This window comes from Bos indicus x Bos taurus, chromosome 16 (assembly GCF_003369695.1).
Source record: "Bos indicus x Bos taurus breed Angus x Brahman F1 hybrid chromosome 16, Bos_hybrid_MaternalHap_v2.0, whole genome shotgun sequence".
NCBI lineage: Eukaryota > Metazoa > Chordata > Mammalia > Artiodactyla > Bovidae > Bos > Bos indicus x Bos taurus.
In genome coordinates this window covers 20,289,886-20,309,098 of record NC_040091.1, presented here as the reverse complement: position 1 = coordinate 20,309,098, position 19,213 = coordinate 20,289,886, and the positions used below count along the sequence as shown (strand labels likewise).

The 19,213-nt window shown below is 40.4% G+C and overlaps 1 protein-coding gene across 4 annotated transcripts in view; it reads left to right on the top strand.

Annotated features, from left to right (window-relative positions):
• The window catches only part of GPATCH2 (G-patch domain containing 2), a 197,413-nt gene that overhangs the window by 162,919 nt on the left and 15,281 nt on the right, over positions 1 to 19,213 (top strand). For 3 of the 4 annotated variants that reach the window (XR_003514874.1, XM_027564446.1, XM_027564445.1), the window contains one exon: positions 13,040 to 13,128. The exons of the other annotated variant lie outside the window; for it this stretch is intronic. Coding sequence is in view for 2 of the 3 variants with exons in the window: in XM_027564446.1 (XP_027420247.1) it covers positions 13,040 to 13,128 (89 nt within the window). In the remaining variant the exon portion in view is untranslated. The remainder of the gene's footprint in view (positions 1 to 13,039; positions 13,129 to 19,213) is intronic. 4 annotated transcript variants of the gene reach the window in all.

The following is a 19,213-nucleotide window of genomic DNA, read 5'->3' as shown; positions in this document are numbered from 1 at the left end:
AAAGAAATCTCCTGCCAATGCAGGAGATGTGGGTTTGATCCCTCGGTGAGGAAGATCCCCTGGAGAAGGAAATGGCAACCCACTCCAGCATTGTGGCCTGGAAAATCTCACAGAGGGGCCTAGCAGGCTGCAGTCCATGGGATAGCAAAAGAATCGAACACAACTTAGCGACTAAAGAGTAGCAGCAACAGCTGCAGAAATTTTACATTCGGAATGTTCATTCATCTGCCAGAAACTATCATGGAAGAGGAGTAACTGAAAGCATTCTTTTCACAAAGTTACACTTAATGAAATGCAAAATTATGTAGAAAGGTAAAACACTTTACCGCCAAGGTGCCTGCATGTATTATAAAAGCTGGTTTATGTGTGCAAGCTTGGTTTTGCAGACATTTGTATCCCAGAGCCCAAAGTATGGACCAAGTAAGTTTTCTAGTTTTCTATTTCCATAAGTAAACATTTCTTTATTTTAGAATATTGATTATCATAAAAACAAGTCACTCCAAAAACTCTGGCATGCCTTGGTAAATTTCATTCAAACTGTTTAATAAATGCCCGAATTATAAGGCTTGCAAGAACCAAGGGGATTTTACTTAATAAGTCAGATGTGGACCCCACTGCCTTCAAGGACTAAACAGTCTGGCTAGAGTATTAATTAGCTCATGTACTTATATATAGCTGTAGTTTAAGGTAGAAAACATTGTTTTCTCTGAGCAGTGGGAGATTATTCTGGCAGTGGCAATTAGAAAAGACTGCATAAAATGGAGGTGGCATTTCACCTGGGTCATAGACTCTCAACTGAATTCTGTTCGTAAGCAATAATTTAACCTAAATTCAAATAAGTTATATTAAATGGTAATGTTCAGTGCATGTTCAGTCACTTCAGTCATGTCTGACTCTTTGTGACCCTACGGACTGTAGCCTGCCAGGTTCCTCTGTCCATGTGATTCTCCAGGCAAGAATATTGGGGTGGGTGGCCATGCCCCGCTCCAGGATATCCTTTGGACCCAGGGATGGAACCTACATCTCCTGCATCTCCTACATTGCAGGTGGATTCTTTACCCACTGAGCCACCTGGGAAGCCCAAATGGTAACATTGTCTGGCATATTCCAAAGTAGTACGTCTTTCAGAAGTTTGAGACATTCTGACCCATTATTTAAAAATTCAGTTTTTATTACCTCCTCAACCTGGAGGTTAAAAGTGACAACCATATTTTCCTTTGCTTTTCTATATTCATGCTCAGCCAATGTACATTACAGCATATAGAATTATGATATTACTGTAAGTCCCCTCTCAACAAGCAAAGTCATGGAGCCTTCACAAAACTAAGCTGCACTCAGTCTTAAGCCTGTATCTGCCAACTCAGTCATGCAAGGGAATTGTAGACTCTACTAGAACGAGCAAAACCTCTCAACTTCAGGAGCTGCCTTGGAAAGGGATCTACATTTGATTCCATCTCTTCATTAGTGCAATAACTTTCTGCCTACAGCTGCAATGAAATCCAAAAAAATTATGATCATTTTCCCAATGAGTTTAATCATCAATTTAGTTGATTAACTGATTAATACAGTCAAACAGGCAGCTCCATTCTTTTTCTCCAGAGAATTTAAAAATAATTGTGAATGGACAGATTGGTTGGATTTATCAACACTCGATGCTACAAGGAGACGCCCCTCCCCCCTCTCCCTCCTACGGCCCAGCTCCCGCCATGTTGAATCGCTTACAGAGCCCCAGATACAGCATCTCATGTGTGCATCTCATGGCATCTGTGCCTCTTCAGATGTCTTCTCCCAGCAAGGGGCCTGGAATGCCTTACATGCTGGTTTGGAATTCTCTTTGCATATTGAGGGGAAATCATTTTCCCACATGATCAGTAGACTTTAACCCCTATGAATGAAATGCATATGAAAGCAAATGAAAGCCATATCTTTTTTATTTCTCAATCCTGTTTTATGGCATAGGGCATGGCATGCATTACATTTTCAGTAGATGCTTATTAAATGGAGTGTAATAAACTAAGTTGAATGAGGTACTATGGTATAGGGGAAAAAGTGATTCTTTTGAGGCAAGCATTTCTTGGCTCAAATATGAGGACTTTACTTCTCATTTACCTGATCTTTGATGAATAACAGTTTCTGTGGATCTCAGGTTCTTCAGACGTATATCAGGTTTATGTGACGATTAAAAAAGATAAAGTATGTGAAAATATTTGGCATAGCACCCCATATATAACTGAAACAGTCAATAAGCTTGGATGTTCCTGGTAATTTAGATAATAAATTCTGTAAGACTTAAGAACCCAACATGTGTTCAAAATAATTTTTAAGATAATAAAATATATTCTCTGTCCTGCCCTTTTCACTCCATTATTCCCTGAAGCTAGTAAAAGAAAGAAACTCAGCACTCATGTTCCACAATGCTACTGAACTAAAAGCTCCATTTAGAGTCAGAAATCATCAAATAGGACAATAGGTAAAAAGTCAGTTCAATAAACAAATTCAAATATTATATATGGTATTGGATGAAGTAGATCTGAAAATGAAAAGTGCATGGACTTCACTTTTAAAAGTTAAAAATATTATGAATACTCATAATAGTATTAATCACTAAAAATGGCAACTATCAAATACCATCCTGGGAAGCATTTCATAGTGTCTGATCAGAAAGGGAATGTGGGATTCTATCTGCATCTATAGTCTGATCTGATGGTTCCTTTATGTCAGATGCAAGGTGCTATCAAGAATAGACACATAGCTCATTGCATTTAATGGAGATATCTAAAAGAATCATTTATTTTGAGTAAGTCTCTCTGAGTGTCAATACTAGCTTGATCATTTTTTAAGGGAATTAGAATAAACTTATTGTTGACTCTATACTAAATATCAGTGCAATTGCAATCAGATTCCAGAAATGTATAGTTACAGGTATGAATCAAGTAAATCAAATCAGTATCGATAGCTTCCCTGATAGCTCAGTTGGTAAAGAATCTACCTGCAATGCAGGAGACCCCGATTCTATTTCTGGATTGAGAAGATCTGCTGGAAAAGGAGTAGGCTACCCACTCCAATATTCTTGGGCTTCCCTTGTGGATCAGCTGGTAAAGAATCCGCCTACAATGTGGGAGACTTGGGTTTGATCCCTGGATTGGGAAGATCCCCTGGAGAAGGGAACAGCTACCCACTCCAGTATTCTGGCCTGGAGAATTCCATGGACTACATAGTCCATGGGGTCACAAAGAGTCGGACGCAACTAAGCAACTCTCACTTTCACTGTGGTGTGAAGAATAAAAGAATATTCCAAGGTGCCTCAAATATCATAGATTCTGCTTGAAGAGACAATATCAAAATTTGAACTCAGGTGAAATAAATTTTCTGCAATTTCCCCAAAATGGTGGCCTGCTACTATAGATAGCTATGTGGGTTTATTACATCATATGCTGCTGCTGCTGCTAAGTCCCTTCAGTCGTGTCCGACTCTGTGCGACCCCATAGACATCAGCCCACCAGGCTCCCCCGTCCCTGGGATTCTCCAGGCAAGAACACTGGAGTGGGTTGCCATTTCCTTCTCCAATGCATGGAAGTGAAAAGTGAAGTCACTCAGTCGTTTCCGACTCTCAACGACCCCATGGACCGCAGCCCACCAGGCTCCTCTGTCCATGGGATTTTCCAGGCAAGAGTACTGGAGTGGGGTGCCATTGCCTTCTCCGATTACATCGTATAGTACTTTCTTATTCATGTGTGTCTACTGCATTAGGCTATGAGCCCCTCCATGGTAGGAGTTGTCTTATTCTTGGTGTTTCGTTTAGCGTCTTGTGAATTACATGATTCAAGGTCAAGTTTTGTTAATTGTTAAATGAGTGTTTTTGAGTGAATTTAAATAACAGTTTAAGAAAGTGTTTTCCAAAAAAAAAAAAAACGCATGATTGATTGCCAAATGAAATGTTGAGGCAACAGTTGTTACCATAGTTTGATTTGTTTTAGTTCAAAAAACATTTGTCCTGTTTCTCAGAGATGACAGAGGCAAAGCTAGGTTCTGCGAATTAGACATGGTGCTTGGCCTCTAGTTGTTTCCAGTATGTATTTAACTGACATCCACTCTAATCTGAAAGCAACTTGAGGCCATACCATAGGATAAGTGTAATGACAGAGACGCACACAGATGGGTAAGAAATATAAATAAAAAGCACTTGGAAAAATAATGAGCCTAGGAAAGTTTGAAGAAGAGAAAAAACATTTAGATTTAAATGCAGGGAGAACTTTGAAGGGTGAAACGGCAGGCTCTCAAAGATGGTAGAATTAGGAAGCTTTTTCAAGTGCGTAGAACCCATTGTCTTACGTGTTCGCTCATATACATAGACCTGGTGACTGGCACTTCTTAAAGCAAAATCTGAAGAAATTAAACAAATATGGGAAGGATGATGGCAGTGCCAGGGAAGCTAAGATGTAGCAGCAGTTCTCCCAAATAGAAATGTAGAAACCTTCCTGAATAATTTGCTCTCTGAAAAGATTAACTTTCCTCCCAATGTGAGAATGTCCTCATTCACATACACTCAGAACATTCTAATATCTACCTGAATTGCATACAATAACCCCCCGCCACCTTTCAGGTACCATTTGTTTATTATAATGAAGAGGTAAAAAAAGAAGAAGAAGAAGGATTTAAATGAGCTGTTTAGGGATATAGAAGTGATATCACCAGAATCACAGCCCCTCGAGGCTTTAGCTAAGGTACGGAACACACGATGGAGAAGCAAGTCGCCTTTGAAGTGGAAAGTACTGAGAGATGGCCAAGAGAAGGTCCGCCGTGGCAGTGGGTTGACCTGAGAAAGTCAGTGGGCTTCAGACTCGTGAGAGGTTCATGGGTTTTTAATGAGTTTTTGAAATGAAAATGAGCGCTTTATTCTTAACATGCTGTGACACCTTTAAAGCCAGCAGAATCACTCTAAGGAAAAATTTAGCTTTCCTATTAACTACCCAAAAAAATTCCTACTCATTATTTAGAAATGACCTTGATTTATACCCTTATTATATTGATATTATCTTTATCACATTGATAGTATTGAGATGAAACGAGCTTATACAGTCGTGTGTGTATTTCGTGTCTGTTTCCTGACACTCTACACTAGGCATTCTCCCGGCTACCTACCATCACGTCCCCTGTGCTGTGAGATCCTGGGTAAATTGCTTTATTTCTCTGTGCCCTGGGCTTTTTATCTGTTAAGCGGAGATGATGATAATAGTAAATTGAATAGCTAACAGTTTCCAGTTGCTTACTGTGGGCAGGCTTTGTGCCAAGTGTTTTACACAAACAATCTTTAAAATAAAATCTTCAAAAAACCTTTGAGGTAGATAACTAATCTAATCACAGTTCTTGAAGGTAAGGAAATTGCGGCCAAGGGAGCTTAAGTAACATGCCAAAGGTTAGGAAAAGTCCTTCTCACACATTGACAAGATACGGTAATAAGTTGGCTCTTTGAGAGAACTAGTTGGGAAAACAGAAATGGTGGTGTCAGACATTAGGGTTAGGTGAGGACTCAAGCAGATCAGGCCAACAGAACTAAAGCTTCGTCTAATACTTCAGCTTCCACAGTGGGAAAAGTTCCACCTGCCTTTGGCAAAGAAATACCTTCAGCTGCCAAAACCACTTGCATTGATTAATCCTGTTTGCTGTTTTCTGATTCATCTCATTATAATTTGTATTTTTTTGTTCCATGCTCATTGTAAAAATAAAGTCCAACATAAATGGGAGGCATAGAGAAGACAGTTTCCAGCAAATGGGAGATAATCGTCACCAGTATTTGTGGCATGGTTTCCATACTTTTCAGCAAACACCTTTGCATGGTCATTGACTTGGAGATATTAATTTAGTTACCATGAAGATGGAGAAGGAAATGGCAACCCATTCCAATATTCTTGCCTGGAGAATTCCACGGACAATGGAGCCTGATGGGCTACACAATCCATGGAGTCACAAAGAGTCGGACACGACTGAGTGACTAACACACACACATACCATGAAGAAAAATAAAACAGGATGAGAAGCTGGAGAATGAAAGGGGATGCTTTTCAGATAGAACATATCCATAGATATTTGGATAAAGCTTTTTTTTTTTAAGTGACATTATTAAATTCTATTCTTTGTGATACTGTAAGTAGAAAGGGTGGCCTATGTGTTTAGAATATTTTAAACTTTGCACAGAAATTTTAAGATAGGTGTTTTCTATTTTAGATTATGAATACTAGTTTGGTATCAGTCTATGGTGTTTGGTATTAATGCCTCCATTAATAGTTCAGAATCAGTTAGGAACCATGGATCCTCTTACTAAAAAGTACACACGTTTTGCATTTGGTTTCATGAGGCTCCCGGCCCACCTGAATAGTGAAAATCATTCCGTCGTGTCCGACTCTTTGTGACTCCTGTGGCCTTCCAGGCTCCCCTGTTCATGGAATTCTCTAGGCAAGAATACTGGAGTGGATTTCCATTCCCTTCTCCAGGGGATCTTCTCAACCCCGGGATCAAACCCAGGTCTCATGCATTGCAGGCAGATTCTTTACCATCTGAGCCACCAGTGCAGCCCTGAAGGCTCCCACTATCTCCTCCATGTCCCCACCTCCCATTCTCTCCCCCCTACGCCCCATTCACTACAGTTCATCCACACTTGCTCTTCTCTGAGGACCCTGGAGAGTCCTTAGCTAGTGACATTGGTCCCTGAGTTCCCTGGAAACTCCTGACACACAGCTTCCATCCCTCAAGGAGCTTCAGAGGGGAAGCCTTAATTGGCCTATAACCTGGCACGGAGGAAACACATAGGAAACGGTGCCAGCAGCAGCCACCAGTTACCTGGGTACAGCAGAATAAAGCAGATTGGGCAGAAGTAGATGTGGACTTGACCTCTCAGAAGAGATGGAAGAGGCACAGACAGGACAGATCCTTCAGAAGCTGTTGGGAACTGCACACTGGCAGGCAGGTCACTGTATCCAAGGGCTGGAGCCTTTGACAACAGGTGACCTGAGGTTGATGGATGCAGAGTAAAGAGCCACCCGAGCAGGTAGGTAGTGGGGTAGCAGGTAGGCATGGGGACCAGGAGTAGCTGATGCTTGAAGAAGGTCAGCCCATAGTGTTAGAGAGGGACCTGGTGGCTATGTCCATTTTAGCATCTGGGGAAGTCTGGGCAATGACCTAAAACATCAGAAGGTTTATAACAATACAGGGTATGTCCAGAATAAAGCAAGAGTTCGATTCCCAGGACACAAGTATTGCATTCAGTGCACTGAATTATAACTTAACGTCCCCCTCTCTGAAGTCAGGATTGTTCCAAAGGGAGGGGAAATGGGCTTGAGATGGACTAGGGTGTCACATGACCAAAGAAATGAGAGAGAAGGTGCCAGAACCAAAAACTGATCGGGTTATGAAGGACATACCAAATGCAAAGGGTTTTCATGCGCAAGATGGGGCTTTGAAGGAAAACCATGAAGAACAAGGATGTAATGTGATCCTAGAAGTTACGAAATAAATTTATGCTCAACGGTACTTGACATTGTGCATATTGGCACAGAAGGGAAAGAGCTAGATACTGATGTTTACTTGTTCAGTTAATACGCTGAGACATACTGACACCAAATAAAGGGGAATAGAGGGTAATTTGGATCTAGCAGGGGGTTCACACGGGGCTGGGTTTGCACTGCCTGCTCCTCCAGTGACACCACAGACCCGCCTCATCTCTGTGCAGCTGATGCCCTGTCCAGCCTTATATTTTTCTAACTGACAGTGAGTGTTCTTGCCAAATGCCAGGGCCCATAGTCACATCTGTTTGTCTCTCTCTGCAGCTTGTCTGAGGCTGCTCGGGAACACATTTTATCCAGGGGGCAGCTTTCAGGAGGCCTCATTCTCTGAAAAGCTCTATTTGTAAATGCGCCTACCGCGAAGGGACAAGTTGTTATTGTCTTTCCTTTTAATATTATTGTGTTTGACACTGCCTGTTTCAGCCCTTGTCAGCCCTTGTCAAAAGCCAGGTTCTCAGGTCCTCCCTAAGATTTTTTGTTTCTGCTTTGTGTTTGTTTGTTTGTTTTTTCCCAGACTTCTGTTTGGTTTTTTTTTCACTTTTTTTTCCTCTGGATAAAATGCCCCATTTCCTCCCACCACCTCACTTAAAAGGATGATAGCGATCTGCTATATTTAAAATGAATAACCAACAAGGACCTACTGTGCAGCACAGGGACCTCTGCTCAATGTTATGTGGCAGCCTGGATGGGAGGGGAGTTTGGGGGAGAAAGGATTCATGTACATGTATCGCTGAGTCCCTTGACTGTGCCCCTGAAACTATCACATCAGTGTTAATTGGCTATCCTCCAGTACAAAATAAAAAGTTTTAAAAAGATTAAAAAAAATGTTTAAAAAAAAAAAAAAAGAGAAATGATGAGATAAACCAAGTGAAGTCTGTTTCAAAAGCAAAACAAAATGAAAAGGTTTCTTTTTGAGCTCTGCTTTCGGATATTTAACAGGAAATTTTTCAGCATGAGTACAATGGGAAACGGTGTTTCAAATCATAACTCAGTGACTTTGCTTATTTAATCCATCACAGAAAAGCATCATTTCTTTATCCTTTCCCCTTAAAGATACATGTGTGTCTACACCGAGTATTTTAAGGTGTCATTAGTCATAATGTGATCAGGTTCTGACTTTTCTCCTCGCTTTTCTACCCAAGCCAAGGCTCTAACTGAAACAGGTAGACTGATAGAGCTGATTGGTTATTTCCTTACAAAAAGAGCTTAACATTTTTGAACAATTTTGAGTCTCTTCATACGACAGTGTATGGTCATTTTTCAAAACACCACAGCAGAAAAACAAACAAAACCCCAAAATTGCCGGCTATCCCCTTGAATAATAATCCGTGTGTTCTGCTTTGCAAAGACAAATGACTCATTTAGGCTAAAGCAACTAGGCTGCCTTTGAGACGTTCATTGATTTTTAAATTAAAAAATAACTGCTCTGTTTTACATTAAGAGTGACAACTAAATAACGGAGTAGACCTTATTTAGTGTTATTTGTAGGAACTCTATTGCACCTCTCTGAAGCAGGGCGGGGAGGGGGACATGCTTCAACAAGGTAATCTTAGTGATCAATAATCCCGATCTCTCAATGTGCTGAAGCAGGTAGTCAATTCTTGATAGAATTACTGAAATACAGCTGGCTGTTTTTCTCATGGCTCAGGTCTTTGGGTTCAGTGTACTGACTTTATTAACTTTAACTTTATTCTCCTTGAAAGGTCTGTCTCTTTTACTTTATGTAGCTATGTTGGGGGTAGGGGAGGGGAGCTGAAGGAAAACCATCTATCGCATTTGTTCTATAAAGACACCCACAAAGGGAATTGGGGGCCCAGCAGATGAGAAAAAGGCTTAGAAGAGGGAGTTGTTCTTGAGATTTGTTTTTCGCTCTCTTTGCAAGCAGACCTCCCTAATAAATTTGAACAGTGTAAAAAAATTAAAAGTTTTAAAGGCAACATTGACTTGGGAGAGTGATTTTTTTCAAACAATTAGAAGACTCCAGTTCCATACAACTAGTACAAGAACACTGTAAGTAGAAGTCAGCCTTCTTAAGAGTCACAAAGAGCAATTATTAATACTATGTATCCAACCCTCAAATATTTCTTCTAATGATTTCTAAAAGGTTATTTCTTAAAAAGGACTCCCTTGGCTAATTTTTTTTAAGTGCAGTTTGAACTTTAAAAATAATCAAAAACAAGCTTAGTTTTTCAAATAATCCAGAATCAGGACTTTTCATTGACTGCCTTCCCACCCCTGCCCACATCTTCACTCAGACATGTTCACACATAGGAGCTTCACTGTGTGGCCATTTGATATTATTCTTCATTATAACAGAGACTAATACCCTGGGAGGATCTGTGTGTCTGAACTACCCGTAAACCTGGTTACCCTCCCAACCCCAGTTCATCAGCATCCCATGAATCTGACCAGCTTTCTTCTGCTCTATGACCTTTCATGACTCTGCTGCTGCTGCTGCTAAGTCACTTCAGTCGTGTCTGACTCTGTGCAACCCCATAGGCGGCAGCCCACCAGGCTCCCCCGTCCCTGGGATTCTCCAGGCAAGAACACTGGAGTGGGTTGCCATTTCCTTCTCCAGTGCATGAAAGTGGAAAGTGAAAGTGAAGTCGCTTCAGTCGTGTCCGACTCTACATCAGCTATAAAATCCAGACGGCTTCCGGGGCATGTATGACACACGGCCCATGGTCCAGCCCAGTGTTCTTCTTCCATCGTGTGAGACAGTCCCTTCTGCAAACACTGCTCCCCAGACATCCTGAAGTTACTCATAATTCTCAGAACAGAGCAAACCCTTTACCATTTAGGAATACTTTCAGCAATAGGTATAGAAAACCTGTCCAGCAGTGGCTTAATTTAAGAATATTCATTACGTTTTAACTGGAGGATCAGAGGTAGAGAGTCCGTGGGTTGGTTTTTGCGGCTCGCTCAGAGAAGGGCCACACTGCAGAATTCAGATTCCCACTTCATTCCTGACTCTAGAATGTTTCTTTCCCCTCCTCCTCAGCTGGTCCTGGTGTCAGAGACTGTCAGGTACATGCTGTGTGCACGAGGCCAGCTGCTCCAGTCTTTTTCTAGTGGGGAGGTCCCAAGAGGGACCAGAGATGTTGGAGGATAATGTACAAAAAGATGAAGTCAGGTCTCTCTTACAGATATAAAATGAATAAGCGTTTGAGATTTTCTTTAACCCATCGATTAATGAGGGAGCCAAGCAGATGTTATAATGGGCTCAAAGAGAAACGAAAGAAGCACCAATGTATGTGAAGTAAGGAAGACTGAATGACTGTGCAGATGGATATAAATGCGTTTTCCACAGGAGGAGGACTGTCCTTCCCGAGGACAGAATTCATCTGTATAACTACAGACGAGAATTATTCTCTGTTGTTTTCAGTTATCTGTTACTTAGATAGCGCCCACAGACTCAGAATCCCATGACTAGAAAGGTATACCCTATAGTTTTCTACTGAAGCACAGATTTTTTTTTTTTCCCTACAAAGAAAAATGGTATATTCAATAAACGTGTTCAGGTTTATGGTAAGGACTGAATACCGTAATCTCTAATAGTATTAAGAAAGCTCATTGTGCCTGCCACTACCTCTGCTGTTCCTAATTATTTCACATACTTACGACTTAATCTCCTCACTTGGATTTAAAACTCTTCCAGTAATAAGAACTAAACATTCCATTTCCTTTTGTATCTTCCACCTCCTTTTTCCTACTCTTCTCATTTCACCTCCTCTATAAGGTCTTATGCTAAGTCAGTAGTGGATACTAATAACTGCTTGCCAAAAGTGAATTCATTAATTGTTTTATAAAAATGATGCTGGCTTTATAAAAAGGACATAATTTTCCATTTTTAAAATGTCTATATAGTTTTTAAAAATAGCTATGATTGTAACTTTTTTTTTTTTCTTGGCAATATGAGCCAAAACCCACATCTCAAAATCCAATAAAGGGACTTCCCTGGTGGTCGAGTGGTTAAGACTCTGCCCTGCCAACTCAGGAGGCGTGGACTCGGTCCCTGGTTGGGAAACTAACATCCCACATGCTGTACAGCACAGTCAAGAGAGAAAAGATTGTTTAAAAAAGCAATAAAAATGCCACAGTTATGCATGTTCAGAAACACTTCAACATATATATATGTGTATACGTATTTCTGCAAAGTTAGTCATTAGTTGAGTGAACTAATTTTTTACGTATTTTAATAATTATATTTATTCCATAAAAGAGAACCAGTATGTACTCAATACAAAATGGAAGAGAAAACTAGTTAAATATATACCCACTTGTTTTTACCTATATTGATAGATTATACACCCACTGGATTAGCCAGATCACTAATTGTACTTTGTGTGTTATAGATACACTCTATATATCAAGTAATTTTACTCTCCAACTCCAATTTTTCATTATATCTAAATACCTGGGTGTAAATGTATGTTTTTTCTTATTTTTTTTACCTGAATTCATTTTTTCCTTTTACATTTTTCTCTAAAATATCTAGTTTTCAAATCGGACCCTATAAAAAACTTCAGGATACTGCCACATATTTTTCTGAATTACTAAAATGTCATGTTTCCTAATAAACTTGCTGTATTTATTTCTGCTTCATGACTCCTAGACACCATCCTAACCCCATGTCAGGGATTATAATCCAGGAAATTAACACAAGAGTCCCCTATAGCCTGAAATTTTTGAAGCCTTTTAAATTTTTTCCATCTTATTAGTTTGTCTTCATTTCCAATTGAACCATTTCTAACTGTACTAAAAGTCTTAAATTTAGGAGTCCATGGTTAAACAAAAAAATCTAATTTGGACTTACTCCAAGAATAACAGAAGGTCTGCTTCTTAGTTCTTATAAATCATGTCTTTACAAAGGTAATCCAATAGCATGTTAGCCTGTCTAGTATCAGTAAACCAGCATTAATGCATTCAAATTATGTTTCCTCACCTAGCTAATAAATAACTAAAGAATTCTAATCATGTGAATTATAAGGAAGAACATCACTGTTTCCTTCTATCTACGTAAAATGTTTTAAGAGAATTCACTGCCATATAATATCCTAAAAGAAATTGATCATACTTTTCCTGTAATAAATGTTGTTCTGACAGTAAAGCATTAGTAACCAATTGATAACCTAGCAACAATATTGTGATCTCTTTAGATAATTAATCTTAGCTATTTTCCTGTCAGAAGCAACAGTGCTTGATTTTATGTTGAGCCAGAAAGATTGCCAGTTTTGAAAATTAAAAAGCATTCCTTTTATATTATTCATTCCAGTAACAATTTATGATGGCGCATTTAGCGGCTGAACGCTTGTCAACAAACGTAATTATGTTTCGATATAAACAAGATTGGTGGTTTGGCTAGGCTGCTCCATCTTTGTTGAGAATGTTTTGATTTAGGTTCAGATTATACAAGCTGTGTATTTATGTGTCATTTTTTTCCTCCTTTGTTAATAGTTTTTTCTGATAATTACTTGTAGGCAAACAAGCATGCATTTAGGATCTCTGTGCACAGGAGATATCAAACGGAGAAGAAAAGCCGCACCTTTGCCTGGACCTACAACAGCAGGTAAAAGAAAGCGGGCTCGGGGCAGAGCACACATACAAACTTTATACATCATCAGGAGTGAAACACGGATAATCCTTAGCTTGCACTGAGGAAGAAGCACAGTTCTAAGAAACCAGTAAAGCAAGTCATTTGCCTTTGGTGTCAGGATGTATCGAGTGTTCCTTGCATAAGTTTTTCTGGCAGCCAATCACTAGAGTACTCACTTGCTGTTGTTGATTAGTTGCTAAGTCATGTCCATATCTTTTGCAACGCCATGGACTGTAGCCCGCTACACTCCTCTGGCCATGGGATTTGTCAAGCAAAAATACTAGAGTGGGTAGCCATTTCCTTCTTCAGAGGATCTCTCCGACCCAGGGATCAAACCTGCATCTCCTGCATTGGCAGGTGGATTCTTTACTACTGAGCCCAAGTACTTCCTACATGTGTACTTTAACACTTAAGCTTCTCAGGCGGTGCTAGTGGTAAAGAACCCAGCTGCCAGTGCAGGAGGGACAGGTTCAATCCCTGGGTCAGGAAGATCCCCTGGAGAAGGGCACAGCAACCCACTCCAGTATTCTTGCCTGGAGAATTCCATGGACTGAGGAGCCTGGTGGGCTAAAGTCCATGTGGTCGCAAAGAGACAGACATAACTTAAGCAACTTAGCACACACACACACATACCCGCAAAACTGTTTGAGGTATTACAGAATACAGAAACTTCAAAGGCTGTCTTTGGCTTCAAGAAAATTATAGACTTGGAAAAACAAAGCATAAATAGATGAAAAGGCAGATAACCCCAGAAGAAATTAATATTAATTATTTCTAAAGTACTGAAGCACTCTGAAAACACAAGACCCATGTTTCAGTAGATGGCAGCCTGGCCATGAATACAGCAATCTGGTTCCTAGACCCAGTTCTGCAGCAATCTTAGATTGGTCTTTCCTTACTTAGACAAGTTAGAATTAGAATAAAAAATCTCTCATCATTTCCACCTCAAAATCCATGTCATTCGAATGAGTGTAGCATAGGGAAAACCACAAGTGTTGAGCTGAGACAAGACACTAGATCAGAGGAAACAGGAGGCCTTCCTGAAAGACAGCAAAGACCTAAGCATGGTTGGGATGGATATAAATAAGATTAGCATGTATTACAAGGTCTCATGCAAGAGCAGTGGTAAGGGAGGCAGAGATGAAGACCTTCGATAGGGAGCCAACTGGTTATTAAAGTATAGACACCTACATGGGAATAAGGGCTTCCCTAGTGGCTCAGTTGGTAAGGAATTTGCCTGCAGTGCAGGAGACCCAGGTTTGATCCCTGGGTAGGGAAGATCCCTTGGAGAAGGGAGTGGCTACCCACTCCGATACTCTAGCCTAGAGAATTCCATGGACAGAAGAGCCTGGCGGGCTACAGTCCATGGGATCACAAAAGGTTGGACACAGCTGTGCAACTAACTTTCACTTTCAATTCAGTTCAGTTCATTCGCTCAGTCGTGTCTGACTCTTTGCGACCCCATGAACTGCAGCATGCCAGGCTCCCTGTCCATCACCAACTCCCGGACTTTAGTCAAACTCATGTTCATTGAGTCAGTGATGCCATCCAACCATCTCATCCTCTGTTGTCCCCTTCTCCTCCTGCCCTTAATCTTTCCCAGCATCAGGGTCTTTTCCAATGAGTCAGTGCTTTCCATCAGGTGGCCAAAGAATCAGAAATTCAGCTTCAGCATCAGTCCTTCCAATGAATATTCAGGATTGATCTCCTTGCAGTCCAAGGGACTCTCAAAAGTCTTCTCTAACACCACAGTTCAAAAGCATCAATTCTTTGGCGCTTAGCTTTCTTTATAGTCCAACTCTCACATCTGTACATGACTACTGGAAAAACCATGGCTTTGACTAGACAGACATTTGTTGGCAAAGTAATGTCTCTGCTTTTTAATATGCTGTCTAGATTGGTCTTAACTTTTTTTCCAAGGAGCAAGCGTCTTTTAACTTCATGGCTGCAGTCACCATCTGCAGTGATTTTGGAGCCCCCCAAAATAAAGTCTCTCACTGTTTCCATTGTTTCCCCATCTATTTGCCATGAAGTGATGGGACCAGATTCCATGATCTTAGTTTTTTGAATGTTGAGCTTTAAGCCAACTTTTTCACTCTCCCCTTTCACTTTCATCAAGAAGCTCTTTAGTTCTTCTTTGCTTTCTGCCATAAGGGTGGTGTCATCTGCATATCTGAGGTTATTGATATTTCTCCCCGAAATCTTGATTCTAGCTTGTGCTTCATCCTGCCCGGCATTTGGCATGATGTATTTGCATATAAGTTAAATAATCAGGGTGACAGTATATAGCCTTGACGTACTTCTTTCCCGATTTGGAACCAGTCTGTTGTTCCATATCCAGTTCTAACTGTTGCTTCTTGACCTGTATACAGATTTCTCAGGAGGCAAATCAGGTGGTCTGGTATTCCCATCTCTTTAATAATTTTCAACAGTTTGTTGTGATCTACACAGTCAAAGGCTTTGGCATAGTCAATAAAGCAGAAGTAGATGCAAAAAAACCTTTCACTTTCAATATGGAAATAAACCACAATGAACCATAGTAAGTCTGTGATTCAGCAAAATGACTCTGAGAAAATGTTTTCCATGTAGGTACTGAACACGGGCTTCCCTGGTCGCTCAGTACTAAAGAATCCTCCTGCAGTGCAAAAGATGTTTTCTTTGATCCCTGGGTCAGGAAGATCCCTTGGAGAAGGAAATGGTTACTCACTCCAGTATTCTTGCCTAGAAAATCCCAAGGACAGAGGAGCCTGGCAGGCTACGGTCCTTGAGGTTGTAAAAGATTCAGACACAACTTACCCACTAAACAATAGGAACACAAGATCAATTACAAAGTTACTCATATAGCATTGGCCTATTGCCTGGGATCCTTAACCATTCAGATTTATAAACCATCTCTCTCAGCCTCATTTGGGAATTCTTTCATTGAAAGAGTTACTTTGGCCATGATGAATTATACAATATGAAAATAAGATTTGTATCAACAGGAGAGTAAGCAGTGAGAATGGGAAAATATAGACATAAATACAGATATAGATAGATGTCTTGACATGATTTCAAGGAAATAGAAGATATGAAGCTTAAATTCTCTATTTCAGAGACCTTTTCCATAGTTCAACACTAAAAAATTGAAGAATAACTTAAAATTGGAGCACCCATAATACAGTTGTTCATTCACATAAAACATTACCTGAGTTGCTAAGAGTCAAATTCACTTTCACTTTTCAGTTTCATGCATCGGAGAAGGAAATGGCAACCCACTCCAGTGTTCTTGCTGGAGAATCCCAGGGATGGGGGATACATGCATGAAATTATGCATGTATTTGTAAGTTTAATATCTGATCTTCATCCTCTTAATTTTGTTGAATTTTTGGAATTTGGAAGTAGGAAGCATCTACATGCAGAATATGTTCATAGGGATGGAGGTTCATAGCATTGTACAGGAGGTGGTATCCAAAACCATCCCAAAGAGAAAGAAATGCAAGAAGACAAGTGGTTGTCTGAGGAGGCCTTATAAATAGCCAAGAAAAGAAAAGGAGAAGGGCAAGATATACCCAAATGAATGCAGAGTTCCAGATAATAGCAAGGAGAGGTAAGAAAGCCTGCTTAAGTGAAAAATACAGAGAAATACAGGAAAACAATAGAATGGGAAAGACTAGAGATCTCTTCACGGAGAAGCCAATGGCACCCCACTCCAGTACTCTTGCCTGGAAAATCCCATGGACGGAGGAGCCTGGTAGGCTGCAGTCCATGAGGTCACTAAGAGTCGACTTCACTTTCACTTTTCAGTTTTATGCATTGGAGAAGGAAATGGCAACCCACTCCAGTGTTCTTGCCTGGAGAATCCCATGGACGGGGGAGCCTGGTGGGAGGCCGTCTATGGGGTCGAACATGACTGAAGTGACTTAGCAGCAGCAGCAGCAGCAGAGATCTCTTCAAGAAAATTGCACATATCAAGGGAACATTTCATAAAAAGATGGGCTCAATAAAGGACAGAAATGGCAAGGACCTAACAGAAGCAGAAGAGATTAAGAAGAGTTGGCACATACAGAAGAACTATACAAAAAAGGTCTTAATGACCCAGATAGCCATGATGGTATGGTCACTCACCTAGAGCCAGACATCCTGGAGTGCGAAGTCAAGTGGGCCTTAGGAAGCATCACTATAAACAAAGCTAGTGGAGGCGATGGAATTCCAGCTGACCTGTTTAAGATCCTAGAAGACGATGCTGCTAAAGGCTGCACTCAGTATGTCAACAAATGGAAAACTCAGCAATGGCCACAGGACTGGAAACAGTCAGTTTTCTTTCCAGTCCCAATGAAGGGTAATGCCAAAGAATGTTCAGACTACCATACAATTGCACTCATTTCACATGCTAGAAAAGTAATGCTCAAAATCCTTCAAGATAGGCTTTAACAGTATGTGACCCAAGAACTTCCAGATGTTCAAGCTGGATTTAGAAAAGGCAGAGGAACCAGATCAAATTGCCAACATCCTTTAGATATAAAAAGCAAGGGAATTCCAGAAAAACATCTGCTTCACTGGCTATGCTAAAGCCTTTGACTGTGTGGATCACAACAAACTGGAAAATTCTTCAAGAGATGGGAATACCAGACCACCTTACCTGCCTCTTGAGAAACATGTATGCACATCAAGGAGCAACAGTTAGAACCAGACATGGAACAATGGAACAATTTCAAAATTGGGAAAGGAATCCATCAAGGCTGCATATTGTCACCCTGCTTATTTAACTTATATGCAGAGTACATCATGGGAAATGCCAAGCTGGATGAAGCACAAGCTGGAATCAAGATGGCCAGGAGAAATGTCAACAACCTCACATATGCCAATGATGCCATTCTAAAGGCAGAAAGTGAAGAGGAACTAAAGAACATCTTGACGAGGGTGAAAGAGAAAAGTGAAAAAGCTGACTTAAAACTCAATATTTTGAAAAAGTAAGATCATGGCCTCTAGTCCCATCATTTCATGGCAAGTAGATGGGGGAAAAGTGGAAACAGTGACAGATTTTATTTTTTTGGTCTCCAAAATCACTGTAGACAGTGGCCGTAGCCATGAAATTAAAACACACTTGCTCCTTGGAAAGAAAGCTATGACAGACCTAGACAGCGTATTGAAAAGCAGAGACATCACTCTTCCAACAAAGGTCTGTATAGTCAAAGCTGTGGTTTTTCAGGTAGTCATGGACAGATGTGAGAGCTGAACCATAAAAAAGGCTGAGTGCTGAAGAATTGATGCTTTTGAATTGTGGTACTGGAGAAGACTCTTGAGCATCACTTGGACTGCAAGGTGATCAAACTAGTAAATCCTAAAGGAAATCAACCCTGAATATTCATTGAAAGGACTGATGCTGAAGCTGAAGCTCCAATACTCCTGCATACTTTGGCCACCTGATGCAAAGAACAGACTCATTGGAAAAGACCTTGACCCTGGGGAAGATGGAGGGCAGGAGAAGAAGTGGGCAACAGAGGATGAGATGGTTGGATGGCATCATTGACACAGTGGCCGTGAGTTTGCTCTTCGCTGGGAGATGGTGAATAACAGGGAAGCTTGGCATGCTGCAGTCCGTGGGGTCAAAAGAGTCGGACAAGACTTAGAGACTGAACAACCACAACAAATATTTATGTAGATAAATATTTACCACTTATTGAGTGCCTACTATGTACCAAAGCCTTTATTATTGTTTTTTATCTTTGCAACAACTTGGTGTTTCACATGTTATTATCATTCACTGTACAGCATAAAATGAAGATTCAGACATGTGTGGGCTTCTTCTTAGCTATCTGTGAAGGCAGAATGATTGAAGGGCAAAGGGAGGATTCAAGCCAATGTCTGTATTACTCCTAAACCCATCTTCTTTTAGTGACAATATACTTAGGTCCCTTTGTAAGAATATATAGGTAAAGACCATCATATTCCATGTTTTTTATGTAATTATATATAGAGAGAGACTATTATATAGTTTATTTTTTATACAGACTATTATATATCTGAAGTGCCAAAAACATTTATCTAAATTTGCTGTGCAGAAATACAGAACATT